Source organism: Salvelinus fontinalis, chromosome 34, assembly GCF_029448725.1.
Source record: "Salvelinus fontinalis isolate EN_2023a chromosome 34, ASM2944872v1, whole genome shotgun sequence".
NCBI classification, from domain to species: Eukaryota; Metazoa; Chordata; class Actinopteri; order Salmoniformes; family Salmonidae; genus Salvelinus; species Salvelinus fontinalis.
The window spans coordinates 14,755,483-14,780,222 of record NC_074698.1 but is presented as its reverse complement, the minus strand read 5'-3'; the positions used below and the strand labels follow the sequence as shown (position 1 = coordinate 14,780,222).

The 24,740-nt window shown below is 45.3% G+C and overlaps 1 protein-coding gene across 4 annotated transcripts in view; it reads right to left on the bottom strand.

Annotated features, from left to right (window-relative positions):
- Positions 1-24,740, bottom strand: part of LOC129833244 (myosin-10-like) — a 67,857-nt gene that overhangs the window by 7,213 nt on the left and 35,904 nt on the right. The window contains exons 4-27 of one of the 4 annotated variants that reach the window (XM_055897683.1): positions 21,227-21,254; positions 18,293-18,395; positions 17,884-17,916; positions 14,467-14,559; positions 13,995-14,058; positions 13,064-13,162; positions 12,702-12,845; positions 12,521-12,616; positions 11,428-11,546; positions 11,126-11,278; positions 10,821-10,994; positions 10,553-10,726; positions 9,659-9,773; positions 9,013-9,075; positions 4,456-4,649; positions 3,130-3,251; positions 2,771-2,840; positions 2,381-2,541; positions 2,115-2,223; positions 1,781-1,912; positions 1,219-1,425; positions 934-1,071; positions 716-839; positions 452-623 (exon numbers count right to left, since the gene is read on the bottom strand). In XM_055897683.1, the coding sequence (XP_055753658.1) occupies positions 452-623; positions 716-839; positions 934-1,071; positions 1,219-1,425; positions 1,781-1,912; positions 2,115-2,223; positions 2,381-2,541; positions 2,771-2,840; positions 3,130-3,251; positions 4,456-4,649; positions 9,013-9,075; positions 9,659-9,773; positions 10,553-10,726; positions 10,821-10,994; positions 11,126-11,278; positions 11,428-11,546; positions 12,521-12,616; positions 12,702-12,845; positions 13,064-13,162; positions 13,995-14,058; positions 14,467-14,559; positions 17,884-17,916; positions 18,293-18,395; positions 21,227-21,254 (2,887 nt within the window). The remainder of the gene's footprint in view (positions 1-451; positions 624-715; positions 840-933; positions 1,072-1,218; positions 1,426-1,780; positions 1,913-2,114; positions 2,224-2,380; positions 2,542-2,770; positions 2,841-3,129; positions 3,252-4,455; positions 4,650-9,012; positions 9,076-9,658; positions 9,774-10,552; positions 10,727-10,820; positions 10,995-11,125; positions 11,279-11,427; positions 11,547-12,520; positions 12,617-12,701; positions 12,846-13,063; positions 13,163-13,994; positions 14,059-14,466; positions 14,560-17,883; positions 17,917-18,292; positions 18,396-21,226; positions 21,255-24,740) is intronic. The other 3 variants (XM_055897686.1, XM_055897684.1, XM_055897685.1) reach the window with 3 other exon arrangements.

Genomic DNA, 24,740 nt, shown 5'->3' with positions numbered 1-24,740 from the left:
CAACATTTACACATTCCAACCCAGTGAGATCTGCTGAATGGTCTGCTGGGTGGTCTAGTCAGCACCGTATCATGACGAGAGGGCATAAAAATGGTAAATGCTCATCGGGTTTTAATAGTCAGATTACAAGATTACCGGTGCAAGTCTAGCAAACTGTAGACCTACCATTGTTAAATATGGCATATAAAAGACAGGTGTTGAGACAATTAAAATAGGAGGGAATTTGATGACGGCGCTACACAGCTATGTGATAATTACTTCAGTCTAAGACAGTCAGAGAATCAGACTTCCTCGCAGTCAAACACCTTCCAATGGCAAAAGACAGCTGAACTACATCTCCAGGTGGCATCCATCCATCCAGCGACTGACTGACTGACTGACTGACTGACTGACTGACTGACTGACTGTCTGTGTCTGTGTCTGTGTCTGTGTCTGTGTCTGTCTGTCTGACCTGGCCTGTATAGCCTGTAGCTCCTCCTCCTTCTTGGCCAGCTGCACCCTGAGCTCCTCTATCTGGGCCTGCAGCTCAGCTATCTGGTCCTGCAGGTCTGTGGTCTCTCCATCCAGCTTCCTCTTGGCCTTCTCCAGCTCCTGACGAGTCTTCTCCTCCTTCTTCAAACGCTCTGAAGGGAGAAGGGAAGGAGACGGATGGTGTTAAAGTGTCTGGACTCACTACCTATAATTAGTGAGACCTTGTAGGTAAGAGGACACCTACCTTCCAGGTCCACCATCATCACCTCCTGCTTGTTCTTTGTCTTGCCCAGGTTCTTGGCCTTCTCCTCCTCCTCAGTCAGCTGGGACATCATCTCATTCACACGGTCATCCAGGAGCTTCTTCTCCTGAAGGGGGAAAGAGGAGTCAGGTTGTTGAGCAGCATAATGTTAGTAAGGTCCAATATTTCTCAACCCTAGACTGCCTTTCATTTCCACTCACCTTCAGGAACTTGGAGTTCTGGTCCTCCAGGAGCAAGATGTCCTCCTCAAATTTCTTCATCTTGGCCTCGGCTGTCACCTTCTCCAGCTGCAGCTTCTGCCTGGCAGCCTCCTCCTCATCCAACTGCTCTTCCAGCTCCTGGAAGAAGAAAAATCACAGCATTTATTAAGAAGGTAACTGGTAGAAATGTTTTGGGTCCACAGAAAATATATAAAACACGTGCAACCACTTCCATGTTCAATCTTCTCAAGCTTCCACTCTGCAGTCTCCATGTCTCATCAGTACCTGGATGTGAGACTGCATCTTCTTCTTCTCACTTTGCAGGCCCTGGGTCCTCTCCTCCTCCTCCTCCACTCTAGACTCCAGGTCATGAAGAATCTCCTCCAGCTCCTGTTTCTTAGCGGCCAGACGGGCTCTCATCTCCTCAGCCTCGGCAAACAGCTCCGTCTCGGCCTGCAGCTGCTCCGCTAGGATGTTCTTCTCCTCGATCAGCTACACAATGCAAACATGGGCATGATGGAATGAATGGTACAATGCGGAATTGAAGTTCATAAAGGGATGATCCTTAGGGTCTACACTCTTAGAAAAACATGTTCCAAAAGGTAGGTAGAACCCTTTTTGGTTTCAGGTAGAACCCTTTTTGATTTCAGGTAGAACCCTTTTTGGTTTCAGGTAGAACTCTTTTGGGTTCCAGGTAGATCCCTCTGTGGAAAGGGTTCTACATGGAACTCAAAGGGGTTCTACCTGGAACCAAAAAGGGTTATTCAAAGGGTTATCCTATGGGAACAGTCAAATAACCATTTTACATTCTAGAATGTACTATAGTTGGTGTGGACTGGACACTGACCTGTGAGTGCTTTCTCTCCATCTCCACCAGTTCTCCCTCCACCTTGGTCTGCTTCTCCTTCACCTTGACAAGCTCATCATCCTTGGCCTGCATCTCCTCCTCCTGCCTGGTCACCTGCAGCAGGGGCTTCACCTGGGGGACAAAACACAGACCTGGGGTCAGCCACTATTCAAAAGTAGATGACTAGCTATATAGAGAGACTAGCTATATAGAGAGACTTTTAGCTATATAGAGAGACTTTTAGCTATATAGAGAGACTTGACAATGCTGGTGTTACAAAGACAGATTAGCCATACACAGTAGATATAGTGTACTGTAATGGAGACATGCCCACCTTGGTAAAGAGTCTCCACCATTGCCAATGCTTCAGCTTCAGGTAGGCAGAACAGTTCCTCTGAAGCACCTTCAGACAATTAAGTTGCTGCTGCTTCTTAGCAAACGCCCTGTCAGGAGAGAGAGGGGAGACATGGTCAGACATACTGACCAAGAAAGTCAAAGGAAACATATATCTGTGGCATCTTTCTGTCCTAAGAAGTGTTGTAGTGGTCACGAAAGGAAGGAATTGAGGAAAGGTAAGGCCATTACATATAGAGAACTCACTTGCGGGCCAGGTATCCCCGGCAGACAGACTGGAAGTAGATGATGATGTCAGTGATCTTCAGGTCTCTCTCCTCCTCCAGGTGAGCCAGCACTCCAGCCCTGAAGAACACCTTACTCTGACCAATCCTGAACAGGTTGGGATCCAGCTCCAAGGCTCGGATCTGGAGTGAAAATGGGTCATAGATTTAAATCCAGGGAAGGAAGGCAAAATCATAATAAACAGTATAATTTAAGTGATGCCCTATAAATACTAAGGAAAAATCATGTCATGGTTGTTTATGAAGTGGATATTCATTTAACATGCTTACCGTGCTCTAGCTTGTAAAATGACAAAGAGCCTCTCCCAAGTATTCAATTAACACAGTAAAATAGTGACACACAAATCCTCACCATTCTCTCACAGGCTTGTTTGCCATCCATGAAGCCCTTGGGGATGGCATTGGGGGTGAGGATCTCATACCTGGCAACAGAATGGACATGAGTGTGTAAAGGCCCTGGGTCAACACCTCCATGTTGACTAGGACCAGGGTGTGAGGAGAGACGTGAGAGGCCTCAGATCTTACAGAGCCTCACTGTTCAGAAATAGAACAGCTCCATGAGATAATCTAAGCACAACACCCAGGGCAATGGGAAAGCAATGCCACTTTGTCCTCTATAATCTATCTCTCAAAAGTAAACACAAGAACTTATCAATTGGGTTGAAATAAATATATAGGCTGTATGAGGTGCGTGTACAGTGAGTACAGTACCTCTGTCTGAACTCCTGGAAGACGATACGGTTGGGGAAGCCCTGTCTGCAGATACGGATCCCCTCCAGAACACCATTACACCGTAGCTGGTCCAGAACCAGGTGGGGGTCTAGCTTACCAGCCTGTAGGGAGGGAGGGGCTTTGAGATGAGAGGTTTGGGAGAGGTACAGTACAGTACCAAACTTCATGTAAAGAAGATTATTCTAAACTAATAGCAACTAAATGCTGTTACTGTTCATTCAGCTTTTAAAATTTCATCCAGAAAATGTTTTATAGGGAAACAATGTTACTTCAAATATATTTGTGTAATATTATGCAAAATGCCATTCTACAATTAGGATTGCATAGGGACTAGACGAACTCCTTGAATACATTCACACCAAAACAACCGGTGTTTATATCCTCTTCTCCATCCATACCATCCATTTATGACAGTCATTTGTGGTTGCGCTGCAGAAACAAGCGTGTCTCATGTATTCCAGGGGATTTAGACTAGGGAACACTTAACAGGCCCACATAGCCCATAACTCTCCACTCTGCTATTGTTTCATTTCCAGCCTTCAATCTGAGCTGTTGTATATGGAGGCAGAGGGCCCACTGAGGCCTGGTAGCAGAGTGTGTCTCCAGGGGTTCTGGTGGGTGGTGTGGGGGCTGTAGTCTGGGCTACCGTGGTTCTGGTGGGTGGTGGAGGGGCTGTAGTCTGGGCTACAGTGGTTCTTGTGGGTAGTGTGGGGGCTGTAGTCTGGGCTACAGTGGTTCTGGTGGGTGGTGGAGGGGCTGTAGTCTGGGCTACAGTGGTTCTGGTGGGTGGTGGAGGGGCTGTAGTCTGGGCTACAGTGGTTTTGGTGGGTGGTGGAGGGGCTGTAGTCTGGGCTACAGTGGTTCTGGTGTGTGGTGGAGGGGCTGTAGTCTGGGCTACAGGGGTTCTGGTGTGTGGTGGAGGGGCTGTAGTCTGGGCTACCGTGGTTCTTGTGGGTAGTGTGGGGGCTGTAGTCTGGGCTACCGTGGTTCTGGTGGGTGGTGGAGGGGCTGTAGTCTGGGCTACTGTGGTTCTGGTGGGTGGTGGAAGGGCTGTAGTCTGGGCTACAGTGGTTCTGGTGTGTGGTGGAGGGGCTGTAGTCTGGGCTGCAGGGGTTCTGGTGGATGGTTGTGGAGGGGCTGTAGTCTGGGCTGCAGGGGTTCTGGTGAGTGGTGGAGGGGCTGTAGTCTGGGCTGCAGGGGTTCAGGTGGGTGGTGGAGGGGCTGTAGTCTGGGCTACAGTGGTCAGAGGGGGGAGGGACTGGTGGTCAGTGAAAGGGGGAGGTTAGTGTGCTGCTCATTGCTCACCCTCTTCTCGTGGTTGGGGATGATGCAGCGGACAAAATTGGGGTTGGTGTTCCTCAGCGTGGCCATGAGCTTGGTGAGAGACTCCTTGTAGAGCTGGCCCACCGTACGGAACATGCCTTTCTTGGTCTTATAGGCTGCGCCGAAGGCCGTCTCGTTCATCCCTGCTACCTGGTCCAGACCCACGATACGGTCCACTGACAGAAGAAAGAGGGACATGAGTCAAGGGCAGAGTTAGATGGGTAGACGCTGGTAGAGGGGTGACTGGTGCGTGAACTGAACATATATACTGTATAATCAAGCAGCAAAGGACTAGAGCATGACCAGGACAGATGAGGGCTTCTAAGCGCAACAACATGTAAACAACATGACTGACAGCCAGAGTGGGTGGGATGGGCGGTTGGCCCTAGCATGACTACATGTTCATTAAAAGCAGACAAAGGAAACAAGACTGAACCAAGCTATTGCAAAACCTAATCCAACTTAACTCAAAGCATGTTCATAATACATCTGTTTTTCCAAGAACAGCACAGCCATTTTATTTGACCTTTCCACCCCCACCGTTACATAAACTGCAGTCAATTGGTTTTATTTGAATGTAATTAGACTAGCTAGATCTGTGGTTGTTCTTGCCATGGAATACAGAGAAAAAGATCAACAATACCATCTTGTTTGCATATTCAGATAGCATCAATATATGAGGCAATGTTCTTTGCAGAGATCAAGGGGAACGGAAGGGAAGAGACGTTACTATTCAATGTGGTGTGTGTCAGCTCACCTTCATTTAGAGACCAGTTGGCTGTCTCCATTTAGGACAGACAAAACAACCTCCAGGCTAAAAAGGCATTCCTCAGAGTATTACTAATATAGTGCCTTTGGAAAGTATTCAGACCCCTTGACTTTACAGCCTTAATCTAAAATGTATTCTATAGTTTCCCCCCCCCCTCATCAATCTACACACAATACCCCATAATAACAAAGCAAAAACTGTTTTTTAGGAATGTTTGCTAATTTATATTTAAAAAAAAAACTGAAATATCACATTTACATAAGTATTCAGACCCTTTACTCAGTACTTTGCTGAAGCACCTTTGGCAGCAATTACAGCCTCGAGTCTTCTTGGGTATGAAGCTACAAGCTTGGCACACCCGTATTTGGGGAGTTTCTCACATTCTTCTCTGCAGATCCTCCCAAGCTCTGTCAGGTTGGATGGGGAGCATTGCTGCACAGCTATTTTCAGGTCTTTCCAGAGATGTTAGATCGGGTTCAAGTCCGGGCTCTGGCTGGGCCACTCAAGGACATTCAGAGACCTGTCCCGAAGCCACTCCTGCGTTGTCTTGGCTGTGTGCTTAGGTCGTTGTCCTGTTGGAAGGTGAACCTTTGCCCCAGTCTGAAGTCCTGAGCACTCTGGAGCAGGTTTTCATTAAGAATCTCTCTGTACTTTGCGCCGTTCATCTTTGCCTCGATCCTTCCACTGAAAAACATCCACACAGCATGATGTTGCCACCACCATGCTTCACCGTAGGGATGGTGCCAGGTTTCCTCCAGATGTGACGCTTGGCATTCAGGTCAAAGAGATGAATCTTGGTTACATCAGACCAGAGAATCTTTTTTCTCATTGTCTGAGAGTCTATAGGTGGCTTTTGGCAAACTCCAAGCGGCCTGTCATGTGCCTTATACTGAGGAGTGGCTTCTGTCTCACCACTCTACCATAAAGGCCTGATTGGTGGAGTGCTTTAGAGATGATTGTCCTTCTGTAAGGTTCTCCCATATCCACAGAGGAACTCTAGATCTCTGTCAGAGTGACCATTGGGTTCTTGGTCACCTCCCTTACCAATGCCCTCTCCCACCAATTGCTGAGTTTGCCCAGGCAGCCAGCTCTAGGAAGAGTCTTGGTGGTTCCAAACTTCTTCCATTTAAGAATGATGGAGGCCACTGTGTTCTTGGGGACCTTCAATGCTGCAGAATTTTTTTGGTACCTTTCACCAGATCTGTGTCGCCACAATTTTGTCTCGGAGCTCTACATATAATTCCTTCGACCTCATGGCTTGATTTTTGCTCTGAGATGCACTGTCATTTGTGGGACCTTATATAGACAGGTGTGTGCCTTTCCAAATCATGTCCAATCAATTGAATTTACCACAGGTGGACTCCAATCAAGTTGTAGAAACATCTCAAAGAGAAACAGGATGCACCTGAGCTCAATTTCGAGTCTCTTAGCAAAGGGTCTGAATACTTAAGTTTAAAAAATTATGTTTTCTATTTTTAATAAATATAAAAAAAACAGTTTTTGCTTTGTCATTATGGGGTATTGTGTGTAGATTGCTGAGAATTAAAAAAAATATTTAATCAATTTTAGAATAAGGCTTGAAGTCAAGGGGTCTGAATACTTTCCAAAGGCACTGTATAGGTTAGAAGCGATATAATTTTCAAAACAAGAACTAGATGGAAATGGAACACCTACTGGGTGTCTCAATGTTATTAAATGACACAATCTAATACATTTGATTTAACAAAAACATAAAAGGAGAAATACTGGTACGGAAGGATAAGTGTGAATTATCATACTCTAGAGCAAACACTGAATACATAAATTACTTTCTGTATTCAGAGAGAAGGATATGCCACAAAGAGCACAACAAAACCCTAAAGTAATATATCTTTCATCCACCAATTCCAATTATGAACACATGTAATTGCCATCTCTCCTTCCATGAGGTACACAGCTGAGCTGAAATTGACCTGTTTGGTGAACGAGGGTGAACATATACAGACAGTGCTGCAATGGGCTATAAATCAGAGCTATACTACTAAATCTATATACTGTACTGAAATATCTTTCAGAAATCCTCTGTTGGGGTCAGTCAGTATTTCCCTTGGCAGGGACACATCATGCCTCTTTGATGTGATTTTAGAAGCTTATTAGGATACCATGGTTTCACAGTGTAGTCGGCTGTCCTTAAATGTGGCATGGTAAGCTTCATTAGCATGGTAAGCTTCATTGGCATGGTAACCTTCATTGGCATGGTAAGCTTCATTGGCATGGTAAGCTTCATTGGCATGGTAAGCTTCATTGGCATGGTAAGCTTCATTGGCATGGTACGCTTCATTGGCATGGTAACCTTCATTGGCATGGTAAGCTTCATTGGCATGGTAAGCTTCACTGGCATGGTAACCTTCATTGGCATGGTACGCTTCATTCGCCTTATTATGAAAGGATCTGGACATATGCATACACATTCTTTATAGATAGTCAAAGGATAAAGTAATCAGATGAAAAGGGCCCTGATCCGTTTGGAGAACCAGAACCTGTAATGAACGTCGTCGGGAGAAGGAGAAGAGGACCAAGGTGCAGCGTGGTAAGTGTTCATATTTTAATCAATAAACTGAACAAAACAACAAAAACGACAAACAAACAGTTCTGTAAGGTGACGACACACAAAACAACTACTCACAAACACAGGTGGGAACAGGCTACCTAAGTATGGTTCTCAATCAGAGACAACGATAGACAGCTGCCTCTGATTGGGAACCATACCAGGCCAAACACATAGAAATACAAAATAAGGACAACATAGAACACCAGACATAGAATGCCCACTCAAACTCACGTCCTGACCAACCAAAATAGAGACATAAAAAGGATCTCTAAGGTCAGGGCGTGACAGAACCAGGCTTCTAACCATAGGGCAATGGTCAAGACTGACAACTGATTGGAACAGGAACAGTGCTGAATCATTACAACTCTTTGAATCATATTCTCCCCTTAACTCTCTTAGTGACTGCTCTGATTTACTTCAATAACCAAGGGTGGCAGAAGTTTAAGGAGTGTGTGCGAAGGTTAAGTGACACTGACTGATTAATTTTTTCTCCTTCAATCATTGTCATTCCACATCAGCTTCACCGATATCTACAAGGTGATATTTAAGCAAAGCTTCATTTCACAATCTATATTTTTTAAATAAAAGATTATGGAAATCAGATCAGAGATCTGGCATGCAGGTTAAGGTTGCTAAAAAAATTTACCCTCAAAAAACAGGCTTAGCCCATGCCAAAGGGATTATGAATTCCAGCAAAGTCAGTGTGATCTGTAGCTAAAATATCCTGAGAAAGAGGTGGTGGAGGAAGTCGGTCTCTATCCATCACTCTCCAGTCAGCTCCAAGCCTTACTGACGTCAGTTTACAGGTGAGTGTTGAATACATTAAACAGCCATGGCCCTGGCAATGTCCAGGCTTTTTCTCATACATTTACTCCACACCGGCAGATGTCTCCATGCTAGTATTCTTCATGGTCCTACCTACGATGGCTCTTCCAAACAAATTATAACAATCCTGGTGCGTCCTTGTGCAGGTATCTCAAATAAACAATCTGACCTGAGATTTGACTGAGACAGAATGGCGCCGGACAAACAAGCATCGCTGAAAGGTACTGTCTTGGTTAGCAACAATGCATTACGGGTCATGCAAAGCCTAGAGGCGGTGGGTGCATCTAAGGGTGCAGAGTGCAGCCGTGAGCGAGCAGGAAGAACCCTACAGAGCAGCAGCAACGTGTGCATTCACCTGGAGGCTCAAGGAGATCAGAGGCCTTATCATAGAAAGAGGCTCTCTGAAAGGTCTGAATGTCTATAGCTCAGAAACAGAGAGAGGGGAGGATGTGAAGGACAACTCAGCTTTACATAAACATCCATGCAGATAAAGATTTATTCTTATTATGTTACCGCATAGACACTCACACAAACAATGATTAGTTATGTACATTGTAAATGACAGAGACATATTGCTGTTACTGGTCTAGTAGAATATTCCATGCACAAAAACAAAGCAATTCAGTCCTTTCCTTTCTATTAGTTGTTTCTGTATACATTGTAGATGTCCAATGACTCATAATGAAACTCAATCGCTTTTAAAACAAGTGGATGTGCCAAATGGGAAAATAAAAGATCGGGAGGAGATTTACGAGCGGATATTTCCGGTTACCTCACAAATGCACAATGTTTTGGCTGACAATACTCATCACAGAGAAGCAAGCAGTTGAATATGAACCAGACAAGAAGTCTAATGGATGAGAGCGCGTACAAATACTCCCACCATAGTCAGTCCTAAGTTCCAGGTTAAGGGGATTCTTCAATATTGTCACTGAAAAACCAAGACTCAAACAAAGTGACAACTACATGGTCCAAACAGGAAGAGGGTATGGGGGACTCACCGTCCTTCCAGAGCTCAGCCACAAACTTGTCAGTGGACTGGTTGAGGAGCGTGGCCACGTTGTCGTTCAGAGGGTCCATGTTCTTCATCAGCCACTCGTCAGCCTTGTAGTCCACCTGATGAGAGACAGACAGACTTAAGCTAAACAGGCTATATGTACCGGTACATAGTGTTAAATAGTTTCCTTTTATCTTGTCTCACTGACTTTCATGTCTGATCAAATTAAATAGATACCTGGTCAAGAGAAAATCAGTTTATGCGCTGTAAACAAAACCTAACCTATATTAAGTCTTAACATGCATTAGGACTACTGGTGCTGTGAACAAAATGTACATCTGAACCTTGTGTGACAAATTTAATAAGAAAATGGATGAAGATTATATAAACTTTATTTCATGTGGAGTCTGGACTGGAATATACACAGGCCCTCTACAGATGGGAGACCACACTGAGGTGAAAGTTGAAAAAATCCTTGAATACGTAACAGTGTAAAATCGGTCTCACACCAACGTGAACCAGATGTGGAGATTGGGAGCACAACTGGGCTTTTGTGCTAAGGCAATTACCTGTTAACTAGAGCTTTAGTGGAGACATGTCCACTGCCTCAAAGGCAGCACTTTAACATTGACTGGTTACAACGTCATTCAGAAAGAAAACATGTTTCTCAAGACATTATGGAGCTGAACAATAATTCTAATTTCAAAAACACTGCTTCATCTGTCCAACACTCCAACCCCTAACCAGGCAAAGCAACAAAAATGTCAAAGCCCTCACCAGAAAAAGGGAGCTCATATGGCAGAAATACCTTGTTTTCACCAATCAATGATACAATATGAGAGGACGAGCTGAGGAAGTAATTTCAGTGTATTGAGACCCAGGCTCTGCGTGGACGTACCCTGCCAGCGTAGTGAATGATGCAGAAGTCGGCTTTGTCCTTCAGCTGCCGGGGTTTCTGGAACTTGGGGTGGGTCCCCTGCTCCTGGAGCACCTTGTCTACAAATGTCTTATCAGTGGCCTTGGGGAACCAGCACTCTTCATCCAACAGGGCCAGAACTCCTGGAGGGTTGGTCTGCAGACAGAGAGAAAGGAGAATAATCTGATGAAGTTCCTCAGACATAATCTTGAGTAAAATACACCTATATGTGTAAAGATGAAAAGCTGACCGGTCTCTCGATGAGGTCGATGCAGGGCTGCAGGTCCAGGCCGAAGTCGATGAAGCTCCACTCGATGCCCTCCCTCTGGTACTCCTCCTGCTCCAGGACGAACATGGTGTGGTTGAACAGCTGCTGCAGCTTCTCGTTGGTGTAGTTGATGCACAGCTGCTCAAATGAGTTCAGCTAGAGGAGGGATATGGGGAGACAAAGAGATGTGAGAGATGAGTATTACAGATCAATAAGACAAGACAGTCCCTCTTGGACATGATTATATGTCTGCAACAAGAGATTAATACTCTTGAAAATAAATTTACCTCAAAGATCTCAAAGCCAGCGATGTCCAGGATGCCGATGAAGGAGGCTCCCTGTCTCTTGGTCCTGTCCAGGGCCTTGTTGATGCGGTGGACGAGCCAGCGGAACAGACGCTCATATGTGGCCTTGGCCAGGGCTTCCACTGCAAAGTCAGCCTGAGGAGAAAACCAGAGAGAGATAGACGACAGTCTGCTGGGTACCATCTGTTTCTGCTTAGGCCAACTTCATGGACCTGCATAGATCAGTGTTAGTGAATTCATAAACAGGAGTGTACAACTAATGACAACTGGAGAACAGCTCCTACCTGTTCTTTGGTCTGGGCCTTCTGGACGTAGTCTCGGCCCACTTTGATGCGGGGGGACAGAATAGCCCTGGTAAACTCCATCACATTCAGCCCCAGCAGGTGACACAGCTTCTGAGCCACTGGGAGGAGAGACAGGACATTGGGTTACTAGTGACCCATCAGTGTTGCAACCTGGAGATGGGCACAGTCAGAGCCTTCTACACAGTACAAATAGAGAGCTTTGTTTGCAGCCTAACCAGTCTCAATTCAAAACAGTTGGGGAAATGTCAGACAGGAATATGTAATGAAAGACCTCAGTAAAGCACTACCGCTTCATTTCACCCCAGCTACCCAAGGATATGGCCACAGTCTGATGTATGATTCATCAGTTAAAATCACCAAGGATAAATCTCAGCAGAGACACATCCATTTCCCTAATGACAACCAAACCTCATGGCTTACCGTTGTAAACTGACCATTAATGCAGAGCAACGTGCCAGAAAGAAATGAAAAATGACACATTTATTCCTACTAGCCATCTCCTTCTGAAGTAAAATACAGACACGCAGCATAAGCCCCGGGGTATAACATACCTGACATGGATGGCTACAATGTGCCTGCATGTCTTTATATTAACAAAAACCGGACAAAGAGCTCCAGCCAAGACACTCTCACTGCAGGAGTTCTGAGGAATCTGACCTCTGTTCAGTGAAGTGTCTCTGTGCTGCCAGACTTCATACTGTACTAAGGACAGACATCTGGAGCTGCTGACGCTTTGCTATCCTTGTCTCAGCCACAACAGTGAAGGATGACTCTACTCTGCTAGTGTTGTGATTCCAGCGGACTCACACTAAGACCCAATACTGATTTCAGCAGAATTTTAATGAAGCTGTTCTGCAGTAAGTTATGTGGACCAAGTGAGTGGACTGTTTTTGAGACTGAGCAGCATATTGTGGGAGGATGATCAATGTTGAAGACTTGCAGCCTAGAGAGTAAGCTCACTGTAAACTGGGACAATGTATTTTCAGCTGTGTGGTGAGAAATGGTCAAACTTAAGCTGGATGATTTCAAAGTCCTGGAGTGTTGGTTGGACTATGCATGGCCTCTGCATTACCTGTGTTCTCAGGCATGGAGGCCTGGTCTGTGTTCCTCTCCTTCTTGAAGACAACGTTACCAAACTGTAGTACTGCAGACACCACCTTCAGCATGCCTGAAACCACAAGGGAGAGGGAATCAGACAAGAGGCAAGGACAGACACTGATAAAACATGTATGGTCTAGCGTGTGTGCACTCACATACGATCTCCTCATGGGAGAAGCTCATGATGTGCATGGCATCCATGGTCTCCTGGAAGTTGTCCTTGTCCTGCTGGCCAGGGATGGTAATGTTGCCGTTGGACAGGAAGCGGTAGTTGTTGAAGCCCTCCAGGAGCAGGTCAGCTGAGAGGAGAGGAGTAGGGGGAGACAAATCAAAAACCAGTAGTATAACAGAACAGCCAAGACTTATGACATGAGGATAAATAATGAAATGGTATATAAAATATTGAACGAGCCATTTCTGGCACAGAACACTGAAAAGAATAGACATAGTTGTGATTCTTCTTGCAGGAGACACTACTGACAACCATTATAATTGGAATGGGGTATAAGATACTGACTTTTGAGGTGCTCCCCGGCTCCTGCCAGAAGCTGGTAGAAGACATGGAAGGTCCTCTCGTCTTTTGCCTGGCGAACGGCCCTGGACTTCTCCAGCAGGTCTGGTACGGAGTCAAGGTCCAAAGGAGCAATGCCATCATTCCTGTGCTGGTAAATGGCTTACTGGTTATTGTGCCATGCCTAGCAGAATCTTCTCAAACATACAATGGATTGGTATGAATTGCTGCTTCTTGCTATACTTGTATGATATACTGTAAAATTATGTGTTTATTTCTGTTAACGCCAATCTCAATAGACTTTAATATATTAAATGCGGTCCCAATCTAGAGATACTGGGCATAATTTGCTGGGCCTAAAACGGTAAAGTCATGTGTTTCTGGTCACTTGTGTCTGAGTACAGGATGTTTTGTCTAAAGAGTGACCATTTTGGGCTTCAGGCAAGAGCTCAACTGTGCACATCACTGGACCTTAGTTTTTACAGGAGACTGAAATACCCACCGAGTGGGTTGCTATTTAGTCAGTGTTTCCAGAAACCTTGACTACCACCATCTCAGAAAGAGGAATGCCTGTATAGCACAAATCACACTGCTTTATAAATCATACTTTCTGCAACGCCAAATCTTGCACAACATGCTATTCTTGAGGGACACAAATTTGACATTTCTCACAAGCATAACGACCAGATATAATTCAATCTTAGAAAACGAAAACCAGTATTCTCCAAAGTCAACCTAAACATGAATAAACAAAGGCTGTGTATGAATATATCTAGCTCTAAGAACCTAAGTCTGTCGACTATCTGGTGAGCACTCTGTATTGAAGTGTGGCACAAATCCCAGAACCCCTTGAGCCAAACCACGACTATGCATGTACATCTGCAGACTCCTGCATCCCCTCCCCCTTCACTTCCCAGTCTCCCATCTCTGAGGATACAGGTCTCAATGTTGGCCCCAACAATGTAGCCGGTCACGTCAAAGTTGACTCTGATGAACTTGCCCTGTAGGGAAGGATACAAAATGTGTAAGGCAGCAGTTCTAAACAATGTGTGACATTGTAGGCCTCTGTGAGCCCAAAACACAGTCCCCACTGAGTCAACAGTATCACTTCTGCAGACATCAGTGACGTATAATGTCAGGTCTGGTCGGAAGTGGGGATACACTGTGTGTGTGTGTGTGTGTGTATGCATGCCAGGATTATGGAACATGGAAAGCACATTTCCGTGCTCTTTAGCAGACAGTGTTCTCCTTCACACACTTGTTCACTGTATTCTGGAGAGCCAGGTCCTACAATGCCTATTTACACAGAGGGACTGTTTATAGACCGTCTACAAATGTGTACATAAAACATACAGTACAGCTATCACATTCAAGACTATTTGTATCCAAGTGTAGCTTTTTAAACTTACGAAACGTGACGAGTTGTCGTTTTTCACCGTCTTGGCATTGCCAAAGGATTCAAGGATGGGGTTGGCTTGCAGAAGCTGCCGTTCCAGCTCGCCCTGTAAAGTGAGGGAGAAACTGAGTGATACAGAGCCAGGTAATACCACCACCACCTAAACCAGCCATGAACCGCTAATGAAAGATGTATTAAATCGGTATGGACAAGTGCCTTTGCTTTCACCACAGGGTGGACATGGGAAGTTAAAAGAGTGTGAGAAAGGAACCTCTGTTATGCAGTAGACATCTGCTATATTTCTACTGAATGAATAACCCATTAAAGGTATGATGTCAGTAAGATGACATTGTACCCAATTATTTCATACAATGTTGAGAAACACTAAATGTAAACCATATGGTTCTGCTCATCTGCAAAGCCGAAAATTCTGTGCAGTCTTTACTGAGACTTTCTTTAATAAAGCATTCCTAAATATCAATACCAGTCTTTGGAGAGAAAAAATACTTTTTGTTTGACTGAACACAAAATGGTGCAGCACTAGAATCCTCCTCAAAGGGCCTGATCATAATGCTCTTAAATCAGATGTGGTGGTCGTGTTATGCTCATATTAACATCCGGGACTAAATATTATTCCGTTTATAATAATATACAGTTTAATAATATTATGTCCAAATATACACCGACTGATCAATTCAAGCTATTGAGCAGAGCGAATTCAAGCCTACTATATGAATCATGTAGACAGAGGTTTATATGCTGTTTATTTGCTGGTCATGTCCATCACAGGTTGGAGGGCATAGCCAACCACAGGGCATAGCCAACCACAGGACATAGCCAACCACAGGGCATAGCCAACCACAGGGCATAGCCAACCACAGGGCATAGCCAACCACAGGGCATAGCCAACTGTCTCACAGGGTTTGAGAGGCCACTAGTCTACTTCTTCCCCACAAACAGAGAGGACAGAGGGTCAAAAGCAGTACAGTAACTAAAGTGAGACATTAGGGGTGGTGAGAGCATTCCTGTGGTTGTGACGATGCTCACATGCACCCTCCACTTCCAGGAGGCACTGCTGTGACGGGGCGGTGGCTACTTCCCAAATCCTCGAGCAGTGGGGGCATTCCACCACCACGCACCTCGCCCACTTTACCCGCTCTAACCAGGGCGCTGGCTCTGTGGGCACAACAGAAATAGCACTGCAACCAGCCAGCCTGTACCGCCCTGGTTTCTCATCGGGGATGGGACACTGGGGCCTGGTTTTTGTTGACCTGGTGGGACAAAGTTTTCTGTGATTTTAAAGGTTGGGGGGTAGCGCTGCCCAGCCCCACCACAGATATGTGGGACAGGCTCAGCCTACTTACGGGTGAGTGAGAGAGTGGTGCAGAGAGAAGTAGGGCTGCTGCCAGAAGGACTGGGGTCTGGCCCACTTAAACATACTGCAGCCTCTACCGTGTAGATGTGTCCCAGCCAACCCTGAAGCACATCCTATAACTCAGGTTTCTAGAGTTTGAGAAATGCACTACAGAGCATACATACACTAAACCCCTGGTTCCAGACAAGACACATTCTTGCCAAAACGTTTTCTGAATAGTTAAACATGTCAATGTAAGAGAAGGGAGCATCACCGGGGTAGCTTGTGTTTAATTAGCCCCAATGACTCCACATATAAATCATTTCCAGTGGAATGAGACTGGAGTCGGGGTGCCTGGCGGGGCAGAATACGACGTGAGGACTATTTTTCTTTCAGGAGCTCAACTCAGGGTGGAAATCAGATCTGAACTGTACAGATCACATGGAGGTATTGAGTTCCTCCTCCCACTGTCTGGATCAGAGTCAGAGAGCTGCTCCAGTCAAACCTCTCTCTCCTGATGGCTGGACGCTAGGGAGGGGCCATGTGTACATTTTCATGTACACATGATATCTACTACACTGCACAATACCTCCCTACCTCCCTAAAGCACACACCTTGGATCAGAGCAATGCAATACTTCCACTGCTCTGCCCCACTGAAAAAGCCCCAAGTTCCTGGCTACTGGGTGTCTGGGGCCCACTCTTCTGTCAGAGCTGCTACTTGGCCCCCAGCCTCCCCTCTCCTCCCTCCCATCATCCCCTCGCTCCACATTCCTCTGGCCCGTGCTCATAGGGATCCTAACTGGACACATAGGCAGCGTGGTGTGGGAGGGCAGTGGGCTGTAGTGGACTGGTGTATTCTGCCACAGGGACCCAGGTACAGAGTTACAGCCAGGATAACACCACACATCAACACTGTGTAGTACATATACACAACCTGGGTGAGTGTAACTTTTTTTGCGGGGGGGGGGTGTTTAATCGTAGCAGCATCTGCTTCAGCAAAGCATAGCTTTACTGAGGGGAGAAAAAAAGGTTTTGGGGGAAAATAAATGCTCCTGGGCAAACTGAGTAGGGGAACAATGAGGGCCAGTAAATATCTCATTTACACTCAGAAGTATCCACAGTGGAGTATTCAGTTGGAAAGAATGCTGTCATGTTAGAAGTCTCTGTGGGGGAACAGTGGATCATGAATGAAGCTGAAACATTCTGCGCGGTGTATTAGTCCCAGGTGAGCCTCCATTGTTACTGAAGCATGCCCATGTTATGCAGCAGAGAGACAATAGTAGCTTCATTTCATTCCCCAAGATGTCCAGGTGAGGATCGCGATGGAGATAGGAAGGTCACATCATTCCCACATCACTGACCCAACATGTGCTTATTGATTAGGAACAATCAAAAGCAACAGCTACTCACAGACTGTACTGTAGGACAGGAATCCAGTGTGTGTGAATGAGTAGTCAGGTGTTATTATGGACACAAACAGTATTAGTGTGGCCGTGGGCATTAACCGTGCATGAAAGGAAGTTATGCCAAAGGCTAATCAAATGCTAATCAAATGAAAAGCTAGCATGAATAAAGGAGAATGGTTGAGATATTAGAGGGTTGTTGTGGCAGAGGGTTTGGAGAGCCACAGTCTGATGTGATTTTACAGTTCACACCAAATCCTCTCATTGCCATGGACATTCAAAGTGGGAATGACAAAGATAAATATGACTGGAACCAAACCACAAACAGCACATGCATATGGGGTTAGTTGTTGTTCTAAGGTCACTGAAAATGAACAGCCACTGTGTTTCAAATGACAAAATATTTGTTTCACTTTTTAAGGCTTACTGTATGTTGACACTGTTGGGCATTTCCTTAAAATAAACCTAAAACAACTGATAAAACCTGATATAATACAAGTCTGTCGGTTTGATAGCAGACTTAAACGTTTTGCCAGCACAAACAAATACCACATATACTGTAGCCAGCAGAGAGAAGTTCATGGGAAAAAACAGTACAGTTTGAATTCGGAAGGGCATGCAAAAACATCCAAACTGAGCACAACTGTTTTAGAAAGTGAGGAAACACTTGCCTGGAGCTTGTTCAATGCTTTAGGGGATTCGGGCTGTTTGTTTCAGGTAATAAACAAAGGAAAGGGTTAGACCTGGAGGTGCTTATGTCAAACACAAGCCATAAGCAGTGAACCTACTGGTGGCTAACATTATCCTGCTAACATTTGGCTCTGACAGAATGGCACTGAGCACCACAGAGCTAGAGCTGAGGTTAAGGTGGTACACTACAACAAACTGATTAGACTCTATTAGAGGAGCTGCGTTAACCATTAGAATCAGGGGTCATTAAACTAGAACACATTGTTTAGAAGTAAGTTGAGTACACACTGTGGTAAAGCCTCTGCCTTTGGGTCCAGCATGGACACAGTGGAGGGTTTAACAGGAGGAGTTCAGTAAGGGAACAGGGAAGGAGGGAATGGAAACACTCACAGGAATGTTGTGCTCTTTGCGTCCTTTGTGTGACGAGGCGACGTGGGCCAGGTACTGGATGACCTTTTTGGTGTTTTCTGTCTTGCCGGCACCCGACTCGCCTCTGTGTGAGGAGGAGACAGACAGGACCAATACATATAAGATTAAACAGAGGAGGAAGAGAGGATGGGGAGAGAGAGAGGAGGGGGGAGTGGAGGGATGAGGGAGAGCAAAGAAACTGGTCTAATCTACTACCAAGCAGGCCTCATAAAATAAATAACATTTCAGCACTGTTGAACACTTCCAGCAAATACTTATATAACCCTTTGTCTACTGTTATAACTGTGCCTTTAGATGCCAGACAGAGCCAAGCTTCCTGGAAGGCTTCCACATATAATCTCAACCAAATACAGTCAAAACACATAAACGACCCAGCCCAGCCCATAGGCTGGGATGGGATGGCTCTGCTCAGCCCTGGGACATACTATAGACTAGAGAGAGTCTGATACTGTTGTTTGTTTTGCCTGCTCTGCTCTGTCTGATTTTAACTCCAGGGTCCTGTGGTTGGGTGGGCAGGTCTCCAGGGTTTCTAGGCTCTGCTTTTGGCCCGGCTCTAATGACAGGGACGTCCACAGCTCCGCCAGGACCCAGCTCTCACTCCCCTCCAGACCCAGCACACAGCCACACACCCGTGGCTTTACCATAGCCAGCTATTAGCTCTCTACACAGAATGCTGGCTTAATGGATAAATGGCCAGAGTGCAACTCAATGCGAGTCTCCTCCTCTACACTTTGTATATGTGTGGTGTGGGGGTATAGTGTAATATATGTTAATCAAATGCCATTTAAGATTAATTTGATGTCACATTACAATTGTGAGAACAGTGAGATGTTTTAGGTTGAAATGACAACATCAGATTTGGGCATGGGACATACTTTTCTTCATTCCAAGCAGACTGACTTTCTGTATTAGTCACTCTTCTTGTTCAAGCACAAGGTAGCCAGGACATCAGTGTGTGAGGCCTGTGACTCTTGCATCAGTGTGTCACACTCTTAAGGTGAGAGATTCCACAGGTCTGTGGCCCAGTGGATCACTTCCTGTTCTGTAAACCAAATTACTTACTCATCATGTGGACTGGCATGTAAACCAGTTCTCACTGGTTTTCAATGACAAGGAGACTGGATTCTCTCTCAGATAGTACAACAGAGTAGGTTTCTGATCAGACATGACAGCTTTATAAGATGGTGTAAGATTGGTGTGCTTATTTCTGTGATAATGGGAGGGTCTAAATGAGATCATTGGCATATAGCACTCAAGCACTCGGCAGGTAGCATCCTAGCCAACAGGGGGTGTAATTGTTTGAAGACTGTGTACCAAACCACACTCATAACTCCCTCTACTCGGCATAAAGTTTCTCAAAGGCCAACTTAGTTCCATAACTACATCATAAAGCTGTTTTAGATATAGTCCATAATTGAAAACCAGCAGGATGGCAGGACCTTGCTAATCACGTCAGTATAACTCCATTCTGACCAACTAACAGATGCTAATGCTGCTCACTTCCCTCCCACATCCTGCAGGCTTGTTCTGCCCTTGTTCTGCCTTCTTCCCTGAGTCTAAGAGCTCGACTGTAAATCTGAAAGGAGTGACTGGGGTGCAACTCTGCATGGAGGAAATCTCCAAAAGTGAACTCAAGGACAAGAGGGGGTACGTCACTGAGACCCTATTTAACGTGCAGCCACATCAGTCTCAGCGCCAGACAGGTTACTTTTCCAGCTCATAAAGCTGCTGAGTCTCCTCTGGAATCGGCCCACCTTAAAAAACAACCTCTACCTTCTGAGTCCTCTTTGAGAGATGGTGTCAGAGCAGGACTTGGCAGGCTGAGGCGATCTGTTTACCTTACTGGGCAGTTTAATGAGGTAATGTTTCAGGAGCAGGACAGCTAGCATACTGACGGAGAAGAGCAGAGGCCTCTGAGAACATCATCAGGCGTCATCAGGTGCATTAGCATAATGCAGTTTAGATAAAGGATTGGGCTGATAATACACCTCTGACGTGGAACACTGAAACATACACATCACACATTTTTTGATATGTTAAATTTAGTCAATGTCGAGGGCCTCCCGGGTGGCGCAGTGGTCTGGGGCACTGCATCGCAGCGCTAGCTGCGCCACCAGAGTCTCTGGGTTCGCGCCCAGGCTCTGTCGCAGCCGGCCGCGACCGGGAGGTCCGTGGGGCGACGCACAATTGGCCTAGCGTCATTAGGGAGGGTTTGGCCGGTAGGGATATCCTTGTCTCATTGCGCTCCAGCGACTCCTGTGGCGGGCCGGGCGCAGTGTGCGCTAACCAAGGGGGCCAAGTACACGGTGTTTCCTCCGACACATTGGTGCGGCTGGCTTCCGGGTTGGAGGTGCGCTGTGTTAAGAAGCAGTGCGGCTTGGTTGGGTTGTGCTTCGGAGGACGCATGGCTTTCGACCTTCGTCTCTCCCGAGCCCGTACGGGAGTTGTAGCGATGAGACAAGATAGTAATTACTAGCGATTGGATACCACGAAAATTGGGGAGAAAAGGGAATAAAATAAAATAAAAAATAGTCAATGTCATTACCCCTATTTGATTACCTCGACTAACCTGTGCCCCTGCACATTGACTCGGTACCAGTACCCCCTGTATTATAGCCTCGTTATTGTTATGTAATCTTATTGTGTTACTTTTTATTGTATACTTTACTTTATTGAGGAAATATTGTCTTTACTCTATTTCTTAAACTGCATTGTTGGTTAAGGGCTTGATACGGTAAAGTAAGGTCTACACCTGTTGTATTCGGCGCATGTGACAAATACAATTTGATTTGATTTGAAAAGCAAGCTGTTTTCAATCAAGTAAAACGTTTCACTGAAATGTGAGTGAAAAGGATGTCAAGAGAAATGATCCCAACAGAGTAGTAGGATACTCACGTGCAAAGGATTGATTGGTCTTCACGATCTGTGGGGAAAAAACAAAAAGACAGAGTCAGAATCAGCCTATTCCACTACAGATCATGTGCACACACACACACACACACACACACACAATTTCATGACATCCAGACAAGAAAGGAAGACCCCCCATAAAGTGTTTGTGTCAACAGGAGTCCCCTGGCCTGCAGTGACAGTGGGGTCCTGTTCTGCTCCAGCAGACAATGAGGACTGTGATCAGATCAGCCTTACAGCCCATTCATAAAGACTCTAGCTGTATGAGAGACAGTCACGCTGTGTCAGGGTCAGATCTAAACACGTCTTTCATTTCAAACGAGATTTAGATCCATAGCAGATTGGACATGCCTAGTCCTAAACTCTGACGACAGCCATGTAGACTACAAATCCTAGGATCCACAGAGGACTGCTCTGACACCCTGGCTCTGTGGTTGAGTAGGTGCTTGATATTATCAAATCATGCCCTAATTTCATCCATATATTGAAAAACAAGATATTCAATACGACAGAACTACTAAAGTTGAACACCCAGTTACAGGAAATTCCCAGATGAAAGCCGCCAATTTGGCAAGCGCCTTCCTCCACGCTGCAAGGCAAGTGTTTAATCCAGTAAACACAAGCAACGGAAGAGGTTAAAGAGTACTGGGCTTAACTCTCAGATGTAGCTGGATATCACTGAGTGTATACAGGTGCTCTGAAACTAGTGCATAATAATGTTTCCATAACCTTTTATTCTGCCAACAGTGGTATGATAAGATCCCTAGCTAGCTACAATTGGGGGCTACTAAATTAAATCAATATTCCATTTAATTTGGAACGGCAAGCCAGACAAAATTAAACAGGCCTATTTATTAATGAATATGAATTCAGCGGGCATAAATGATGAAATATTAAAGCATTAGACCAAAGGCCCTGTTCCAACCCTGTTCCTGGAGAGCCAGCGTCTAGGTTTTTGCTCCAACCCTAATCAAGCGCACCTGATTCTAATAATTACCTGGTTGATAAGCTGAATCTGCAAGGTTACAACTGAGGTTGGAGTAAAAACCTACAGGACGGTAGTTCTCCAGGAACAGGGTCGGACACCCCTGGTTAGAAGCATAGATAGAGACAGATGCTAGATAGATCAGTGCTCTGCCAGAGAAATACCTGCTGCAGCTGCTGTCCTCATGATTCTCCTTCTGCCTCTCATTATTCACCTCCTCAGCCCACTCATGACTCAGCATCTATTCACCATCTCCTCTAACAAGAACATGCTCTGTGGACTGGACACACAGTAACTCAACTCTATAGATTGAATCTGATGAATCTCTTTAGTGGGTGTTGTGGAGGCATGTCAGTTTATCTGAGTGGCTATCAGCCCCAAAAATGTAATGGAACAGCACCTGTCGGAATGATGTGACAGGCACTCTCTCAACCCTTGAATGTATGGGAAATTAAATCACAAAGTCATTTGGGGATAGGTGACATAGCTGACATGACACAGTGACACCAGAAGGTATATCATCGGGAGGGATGTAACACACAGAGTCAACACAATGAGGGTCTCTGGGTAGGAAGCTATTTGAGTTCAGATGGAAACATCTTGTAATGTGGACAAACATTATAGCCACTGAGGCACCTCTGTGTTTGGATAACCTTTTCTCCTAAAATGCAGACAACATCCTGACGCTGTAAGGACGGAGTCCTCAACATTCCTGTGGAAGATAGACAGTGTCACACCCTGATCTGTTTCACCTGTCCTCGTTATTGTCTCCACTCCCTCCAGGTGTCGCTTGTTTTCCCCAGTGTATTTATCCCTGTGTTTCCTGTCTCTCTGTACCAGTGTATTTATCCCTGTCTCTCTGTGCCAGTTCATCTTGTATGTCCAAGTCAACCAGCGGTTTTTCCCGTTCTCCTGCTTTTGCTATTTCTCCTTCTTCTAGTCCTCCCGGTTTTATTCTTTGCCTGTTTCTGGACTCTGTACCCGCCTACCTGACCATTCTGCCTGCCTTGACCTCGAGCCTGCCTGCCTCTCTGTACCTCCTGGACTCTGAACTGGTTTTGACCTTTTGCCTGTCCACGATCATTCTCTTGCCTACTCCTTTTTGATAATTAAACATCTAAAGCTCCAACCATCTGCCTCCTGTGTCTACATCTGGGTCTCGCCTTGAGTTATGATACAGAGGTTGTTTCATTTCCTGTGGAAATCCTCCAAACGTACAGTCAGAAGTTTACATACACTTAGGTTGGAGTCATTAAAACTCGTTTTTCAACCACTCCACATAAGTATTTTTAACAAACTATAGTTTTGGCAAGTCGGTTAGGACATCTACTTTGTGCATGACACAAGTCATTTCCTCAACAATTGTTTACAGACAGATTATTTCACTTATAATTCACTGTATCACAAGTCCAGTGGGTCAGAAGTACATACACTAAGTTGACTGTGCCTTTAAACAGCTTGGAAAATTCCAGAAAATTATGTCATGGCTTTAGAAGCTTCTGAAAGGCTAATTGACATAATTTGAGTCTATTGGAGGTGTACCTGTGGATGTATTTCAAGGCCTACCTTCAAACTCAGTGCCTCTTTGCTTGACATCATGGGAAAATCAAAAGAAATCAGCCAAGACTTCAGAAAAATAATTGTAGACCTCCACAAGTCTAGTTCATCCTTGGAAGCAATTTCCAAATGCCTGAAGGTACCACGTTCATCTGTACAAACAATAGTACGCAAGTATAAACACCATGGGACCACGCAGCCGTCATACCGCTCAGGAAGGAGACGCATTCTGTCTCCTAGAGATGAACGTACTTTGGTGCGAAAAGTGCAAATCAATCCCAGTACAACAGCAAAGGACCTTGTGAAGATGCTGGAGGAAACAGGTACAAACGTATCTATATCCACAGTAAAACAAGTCCTATATCGACATAACCTGAAAGGTCGCTCAGCAAGGAAGAAGCCACTGCTCCGGTTTGCAACTGCACATGGAGACAAAGATCATACTTTTTGGAGAAATGTCCTCTGGTCTGATGAAACAAATAGAACTGTTTGGCCATAATGACCATTGTTATGTTTGGAGGGAAAGGGGGAGGCTTGCAAGCCGAAGAACACCATCCCAACCGTGAAGCACAGGGGTGGCAGTATCATGTTGTGGGGGTGCTTTGCTGCAGGAGGGACTGGTGCACTTCACAAAATAGATGGCATCATGAGGATGGAAAATTATGTGGATATATTGAAGAAACATCTCAAGACATCAGTCAGATGTCACGCCCTGACCTTAGAGATCCTTTTTATGTCTCTATTTTGGTTTGGTCAGGGCGTGAGTTGGGGTGGGCATTCTATGTTTTGTGTTTCTATGATTTTCTATTTCGATGTTTTGGCCGGGTATGGTTCTCAATCAGGGACAGCTGTCTATCGTTGTCTCTGATTGGGAACCATACTTAGGTAGCTTTTTCCCCCACCGTTCTTGGTGGGAAGTTGACTTTGTTTAGGGCACATAGCCTTTGAGCTTTACGG